This window comes from Limulus polyphemus, unplaced genomic scaffold (genome assembly GCF_000517525.1).
Source record: "Limulus polyphemus unplaced genomic scaffold, Limulus_polyphemus-2.1.2 Scaffold114, whole genome shotgun sequence".
Lineage (NCBI taxonomy): Eukaryota > Metazoa > Arthropoda > Merostomata > Xiphosura > Limulidae > Limulus > Limulus polyphemus.
Window position 1 is genome coordinate 829,541 of NW_013665724.1, and position 8,140 is coordinate 837,680.

Below are 8,140 nucleotides of genomic sequence, written 5' to 3' on the forward strand. Positions count from 1 at the left end.
AGCTATCATATCAGGTAATTCTTTGCCCATAGTTGAGCATAAAAAAGTCAGCAAACAAGATAAATAAAAAAATTGGGAATTTAAAAACCTGCAAATTTGGATCGTAAAAATAGTAAAGAAACAAGGTTGGAGATACTGTAGACAATATGTACTCAAACTACAAATCCCTATTTTGAATCCAAATGTAATTCTAGGTAACAGCATGGAGCCAAAATAGGGGTTTGTAGTTTGGGTAAATAATGTCTACAGATCTCCAGCCTTGTTTGCTTACTTTTTTTACGATCCCTATTTGCAGGTTTTAAATTCCCAATTTTTTGTTTATCTTGTAATAATAAGTTATATGATACACCATAACAATTGTTGTTGTATCAAGTGATTTATATAGGTAGTGTTCCGGCCACTACTGTGTTTGATGTATCCCAGTTGGCCTGAAGAGCTCTGGATTGAGTGAAACTCGTCGTCGGCAATAGATATGACAAATATATTGAGGTTATAATGTTATTATTATACACTTTTCTAACTCAATAAAATCCCTAATATACTAGATAAACAATGTCATGTTTAAAGTATGTAATTGGCCTAATACTAATGTCTTATGGCAAACAATTGTTTTGTTTCCTGTTTTATAAATGCAAAGCTGCATAATGGGCTACCTGTGTTATCTCCATTACAGAGATCGAATCCCGAGTTGTAATTTCAGAACTAAGCTATCGGGAAGCTTGAATCACCTATTACAAACCTCTTAAATAATTCTATTGATGATGTAACGTTCTATTAGTAATATAAACTATTCACAAAACACTGTTCTTTCACATCTCGTTGAACCGCTTAACAAAAACACTGTTCTTTCACATCTTATTGAATCGCTTAACAAAATACTGTTCTCTCACATCTCATTGAATCGCTTAACAAAATACTGTTCTCTCACGTCTCGTTGAATCTCTTAACAAAACACTGTTCTTTCACATCTCATTGAATCGCTTAACAAAATACTGTTCTCTCACGTCTCGTTGAATCTCTTAACAAAACACTGTTCTCTCACATCTAACTGCTTAACAAAAACACCGTTCTCTCACATCTCGTTGAATCGCTTAACAAAAACACTGTTCTTTCACATCTCGTTGAATCTCTTAACAAAACAATGTTCTCTCACATCTAACTGTTTAACAAAAACAGATGTGAGAGAACAGTCGTTGAATCTCTTAACAAAACCCCGTTCTCTCACGTCTCGTTGAATCTCTTAACAAAACACTGTTCTCTCACATCTCGTTGAATTTTGTTAAGAGAAGATGTGAGAGAACAGTAACTGTTTAACAAAACACTGTTCTTTTACAGGTCGTCGATAATATTGTTGAAGCAGGCAGAGGAATACATGCAGATCAAGAAATTTATCTTATCTTCCAACTAAATAATCAGTTCAAACTACCACTTTTCAGATTATTTATTCTGTTTGATTTATAAATGGATTTAGATTTTTTCAGCATGCCACGAGTTTTTTTTATAAAGAATTTATTTAGTATTTTAAAATATTTTACTTAATTGTGTTTCTTTCCGATTTGTTAAGTTTAAGTTTCCTATAGTATTATTGCATATTTATCGTTTTTATGTATGTTTTCATTTTTATGGTATGTTTCCAGTAATTGGGGGACCTATTGCAAATACTTAAGTATATGAATAATACATCTTGATAAGCAGGTGCAAAGTAGTTGTTATTAGATATATGCAACAATTCAGTTAACAATAAGAATTAAAACAGAGGTGATTGACTCACACAATGAAACGTTATTCAAAATGGGTATTTTTATTTTGCATAACTTTATGAAGCTTAAACATTCAGTTTAAGAAGTTTTATGAAATATTACGTGGCTTCGGTTGTTTCATTCTCGTCGTTCTGCTATATAGTTATTTAATCTTATGTCTTTATCACCTTGTACAGGTTGCCATATTCGGACCTTGTGGGTGGAGTGTTTGCTTTGAAAACCAAACATTTTCTACAGGTCAACGGCTATTCCAATCTCTATTGGGGCTGGGGCGGTGAAGATGATGACATAGCACACCGGTTAGTAGATTTATTTTCAGAATTATCGAAACATGAAAGGAAGGACCTTGTTGAGCACTTCGCCAGCTATAATATTACTTTATAATAAACAATGAGAAACTTCGCTGCATTTTAATCGGAAAAGGGAATTTGTCGCGTTCTTTTCGAGTGAATTTTTTTTATAACAAAGCCACATCAGACCATCTGCCGTGTTCATCTGGAGGAATCGAACCCCTGATTTTAGCTGTGTAAATCCGTAGATTTACAGCTGTCCCACAAATGGACGTGCTTGTCGTTTGTTAAACTGTATTTATGATATTCAAAGTGTGCCAACATGTTTGGTAGTTTTTATCTTTCGACGTTCATTCTTGCTGCCCCTAGTGGCACAGCGGTGTGTATGCGGACTTACAACGCTAGAAACCGGGTTTCGATACCCGTGGTGGGCAGAGCACACATAACCCATTTTGTAGCTTTGTGCATAAATTCAAACAAACAAACAAACATATTCTTGCTATATTTCAGAAAAAACTAACATTCCATCTGGTAATTGAAGGTTTGTTGTTTGTTAAGCACAAAGTTACACAGTGGGCTATCTGTGTTGTGTACACTACAAGAAGCCGAACCCCGAATTCTAGGATTATAAGCCCTTGAACGTGCTACCGAGCCAGCGGGGAACATTTCAAAATCTTTAAACGTTTGATATTTCGTGGAGCAAAATTAAACTCCATTTACCCAGAAAATAATTAAAGCTGATAATAATTTTGGGCTGTATAACTTTTACTCAGTTCAAATTGTTGAATTATGAAATAAAATTACTATAAACCTAACAAATATTAAGCAAAATATATTTAACATAATAAGTTTATTGGCTAGATCAATTCTTGAAGAACTATCAAAAATGAAATAAATTTTGATATCAATAATTTTGCAGAAAAAATTACACACAGATTGAGGCCTAACTTTGCCTGATGGTTAGTGCGTTCGACTCTCGGATTCGGAACTCTTTACCCAACATGCTTGCCTTTCAGTCGTGGGGATGTTGTAGTATGACGAACAATCCCACTTTTCATTGGTGAAGAGAAGTACAAGAGTTGGCGATGAGCAGTGGTTGCTATGAGAATTCCCTCTAGTATATCACTTTTAAATTGGGGACGGCTAGCGCAGAGAGCCCTCAAGTAACTTTGCGCGAAATTCAACAAACAAATAAACACAAAAATGAGGGTTTGAAAGGAAAACTAACACACAAAATAAAGTCTCAAAGAAATATACGATAAAAAAGCGGTGTTACTCTTGAATCGTGTATTAACTATTTAATTGTTTACGATCTGTTTGATTTCTATAAAGTTAAAATTTATGTAGAAACACGACTGATTTGTGTTAGATTAAGTACTTAAAAGGGTTAAAGAGAACTGACGGATGAATAACTAAATAATTCATTTATTTCTATTTCGAACTTTGCTTACGAAACTGTACATTTTTGTTAGATGAATGACAGATTTACATTTTAATGACCATTTACCCAGTTTCTGTTTCCATACACAAAGTTACACAGTGGGCTATCTGTGTTGTGTACACCACAAGGAGCCGAACCCCGAATTCTAGGATTATAAGCCCTTGAACTTGCTACCGAGCCAGCGGGGAACATTTCAAAGTCTTTAAACGTTTGATATTTCGTGGAGCAAAATTTAACTCCATTTACCCAAGGATTTAACAGATTTAACGTGTTGAAATTTTTGTGTTCTACTAACAAATATGATTTAAAGAATAAATAAAAAGTTATATTTATCAATTTTTACTTTTATGAGGATGAGTAATTAAGGAACTGTCTTACATTAGATCATCAGTGTTGGTTAGTTCGTTTATTGATGTATATGTGGCTGGAGATGTTGTTTGTACAACATCTTCCACCCCCGTTCAAGAATGCCAAAATATGAATTGTTCAGTGATTTGTCGATTGTGAAATAATTCTGAGATTTCTTGTTTAGGCTAGAGAAGCAAGAACTGAAAATAATTCGACCACCTGCATTTATAGGAAGATATACAATGATAAAACATAAGCACAGAGCCGAATCGCCTAACGTAGTCAGGTAAGATATTTTCGACTACATTTTCTATTTGTTAAAACTTATAAAACGAATCAACTCTTTTGAAGCAGGCTAATATTGAAAAGCATGTTTGTAGTTAAGGGCAAAGCTATACAGTAGATTATCTGTGCTGTGCCAACCATGGGTATCGAAACCCAGTGTTTTAAACGTCGTAAGTCCGCAGACTTTTCACTGAGACACTGGGGGCTGAAAATTATAACTCAGATTTGAACTTTTAGTTTTAACAAATCTTATGATAGATGAAGTAATAAAACGAAAATCAACGTTTTATTTTTACTTTATTTTTATTTTTATTTGACAAAGACACTGCATGTGAAGCATTTTATTAAGAATGAGGGTTAAATAAGTGTTTGTGGGGGGGGGGGGAGGAAAATCCATTACTTAACATTTCTCGTTATTCCTACTAACATTGTAACAGTACATATGAAAGTCATGCTGTCGGAATACTCAGTCATGAACTTTTTATATACCTATCTTTCCCTTCCCAAACTCTAATACAAATTTATTTTCGATATGAAAACAGTTTTGCTTCAGGCGTACAAAACGAATGGTTTGAAACCGATGTTTTTAACATTTGAAAGACATACAAGGCTAGAAACTTGTCTAGATAAGTATGTATTTTTTTGTTAATGCTCAACGAATAGTCTATGTTAATACGAAATCTTCATTAAAAAGACTTGAATAAAATCTCAGAACTACAGGTGAGGTATGAAAGAACATCCATTTTTCTAGTGGCTTAGTGGTAAGTCTGAGGGATTATATATCTAAAAATCGGGTTTCGATACTCCTTGTGGGCACAGCACAGATAGCCCTATTGCTTAACGACATGTGCATAACTACAAATAAACCACTCTCGTAACATTCTTATCCATAATCTTATGGAGAATTGAAGAAGTACTATCAATGTTAACTCTATTGCGACTAATAGTAACATTCTTATCCATAATCTTATGGAGAATTGAAGAAGTACTAGCAATGTTAACTCTATTGCGACTAATAGTAACATTCTTATCCATAATCTTATCGAGAATTGAAGAAGCACTAGCAATGTTAACTCTATTGCGACTAATAGTAACATTCTTATCCATAATCTTATCGAGAATTGAAGAAGCACTAGCAATGTTAACTCTATTGCGACTAATAGTAACGTTCTTATCCATAATCTTATCGAGAATTGAAGAAGCACTAGCAATGTTAACTATATTGCGACTAATAGTAACATTCTTATCCATAATCTTATCGAGAATTGAAGAAGCACTAGCAATGTTAACTCTATTTCGACTAATGAGCTTCTTTCAGTTGTGGAATGCATACGCGCATATAAAATTTCAAAATTTTAAATTAATAATAATTCTGTCTCTACTTAAAAAGAACTGTTTCACTCAAAAATATTTTTAACTGGGTTTTTTATATAATCTATTTAGTGTAGTTCGCAAAAAGGAGAACAATTTCTGCACAGCGCCGATGGATCCTCACTTGTAAACAACCTATATATCGATTTTTTATACTTTTTTTTCTGCCCGTTCCAAAGCATTGGTTAACAGTTGCTAAGAGACTGTCATTCCCCGAGAGCTATAAAGGTTTTGTTTTCTTGTTTGTTAACTCTCTGACTTTTTTATAGTTTTCCTAACTTAAACATTAGTTCCGTCAAATTCAATACATTAAACTTACCACTTTACGACGAATCTGGATCTGATATTACTGGTTCTCAGACTTTTTTGTTTCAGCTCACCTGAATATATATATTTTTTTATCTTTGCTGACTAAAAGGGGATCTCCATACTATTCAGCCCTTTTCATTTCCGTAATTGTACAATTTTTAATCGAGCCACCCGAAGAGAATCCACGAATTATCGGTGGTTCCGACCACAGGTCAAGTGCTTGGTTTGAATAATAGTATATTAGTAGTAGTAGCAGCATTAATCCAACGGAAATGAATAAACTTGGAAAAGTAAACTTTTGGCGGTATTATAATCATCCAATGACATAAATAGAAACGAATAAATGTAGCAGATGCAAAATTTGTTGAATAGAAACACCGTAAGGACTGGTTCATTGTGGAGGAATTCCTTTTCCACAACAGACTTATAGTCCTTGTGTCAATAATGTATAAGATAATTTATGGGAAGAATGTCAAACTACGTGACATTTTTATTGTTATCTGTTGAGTTATTTTAAGCCTTTGAAATTACCACGTTTCGCTAAGTCTACCTATTCTATTCAAAGCTTGCCTTTTAAATATTCCATAAATAAAAAATAAGGATATTTTATTTGCAAATTAATAGAAAATTATAGAATATAACATGGATTTTTAGCCTAATAAAATTATAAATGACGAAAAACTGAAAAAAGTAAATTTTATAGTTTTTTGAACACTGATCGCTATTAGTGATAATGTAAAATTAGAGATTTTCCAAAAGAGGGCAAAAAAGTCACGGGGTCTTGAATTTCTAGTAATTAAAAAAAAAGTGTAACGCGCTAGATAGTAAGTCAAAGGTCAAGGTTACATAGTTGAATTTGTTTTCCAATTGAGAAATATTCATAAATCTATATTATATTTCTTATTGTTTAGGACTGTTACTCTTTCTCTTAATAACTGGCAAGTACGTAATACATAAGTGTTTTAATTTTTAAGATAAATTTCTAAAAAATTAAATATTGTCTTATTTCATTTAGCGTCTGGTTTATCAATTTGAATATTATTAATACTTTTTTCTCATGTCTTCCATTGTGAACAGTATTTATTAATTATTAAAATATTTACATTTATAGAACTGTGTTACAAATGATGCTCATATAACTTTACATAATTTTATCTCTTTCGCAGTTATGATTGTTATTATTTATTGTTCTATACGGACGTAAAATGGTTGTACGACATTTTACTGCCGGCAAAGGGATGCAGCAATAAGTTATTTCATTTTAAGTTTTTCTGCATGTACAGAAATTATATTATCGGAATATTATAAAAGCAACCATTAGCATGTCAAAAACTTTGAACACAAAAATTACGTCATAAAATGTGTGTACCCGTGCAAACATAAATAATTGTGTACGCATTTGTTATATAGTGATAGCCTTTTTTTACTAACAAATTATTCAATTATTTTATGATTAAATTTTATTTTTAATCAAGTTTAGTGCGATTTTAGTTTATTAGTTCACTGTGCTAGGAAATGTTTTGAGTACCCAATTATTTGCCGGCAGTCAAATGCACTGGCAGTAAAATGTCGTGATACCACGTAAAATACATCTAAAAGTTACAAATATGTTTAAACTGTACTTTCTTCTATTCACAGGAGGGCGCTTCTACGCATGGCTAAAAAAAGGCAGACTAAAGATGGATTCAACAGTGCGAAGTACAGCGTGATATATAAAAACCAGTTACCTCTTTACACTCATGTTATGATCAGTATCGGACATAATCATAGATGGCGCTTTGAGGATAAAAATCGTATAATAATATCATTTTGATAATAGGAAATCGTAGACTTCTGTGATGCATATAATCAATTATTAGACTTGATATTCGATTTCTTCAAGGTGATGATCCTCTGAACGCTGGATGGCCTTTTATTTTATTCTTTGAATACGTTCGTTGTTTTATACATTATGAAGCAAATATCGAACAAATTCAAAACTCGTATCTTCCATGAATTTTGTAATACATTTTAAATTAAAGGATGTAGAGAAAAGTCAGTAATTATGTAAATAAAGAAGAAAAATTTTAACTGGATGTAACTAATTTTTTCACATAATTTGACATTGAGAGGGAAAAAAACCTAGCTCCATTAAAATGATCATTTTGGAAAAACATGCTTCATATTTGTTTGTTCAGTCTCCACGAAACTTACAACCCCCTTTTTTACTTGCATTACGATTTTAGTGATAAAAACAACTAGAAACACACGAAAGGTCTTGTTATTTCGTTCACTGTATCCTACTTGCCCGGTGAGACGGTGGTAAGATTACGGACTTACAATACTTAAAATCCGGG

At 32.6% G+C, this 8,140-nt stretch overlaps 1 protein-coding gene across 1 annotated transcript in view; it reads left to right on the top strand.

Annotated features, from left to right (window-relative positions):
- Positions 1-7,881, top strand: part of LOC106471669 (beta-1,4-N-acetylgalactosaminyltransferase bre-4-like) — a 34,616-nt gene extending 26,735 nt beyond the window's left edge. Inside the window, exons 4-6 of the mRNA XM_022401139.1 lie at positions 1,937-2,059; positions 4,024-4,125; positions 7,443-7,881. Coding sequence (XP_022256847.1) covers positions 1,937-2,059; positions 4,024-4,125; positions 7,443-7,617 — 400 coding nt within the window. The 3' untranslated portion in view covers positions 7,618-7,881. The remainder of the gene's footprint in view (positions 1-1,936; positions 2,060-4,023; positions 4,126-7,442) is intronic.
- The last annotated feature ends 259 nt before the right edge of the window (positions 7,882-8,140 follow it).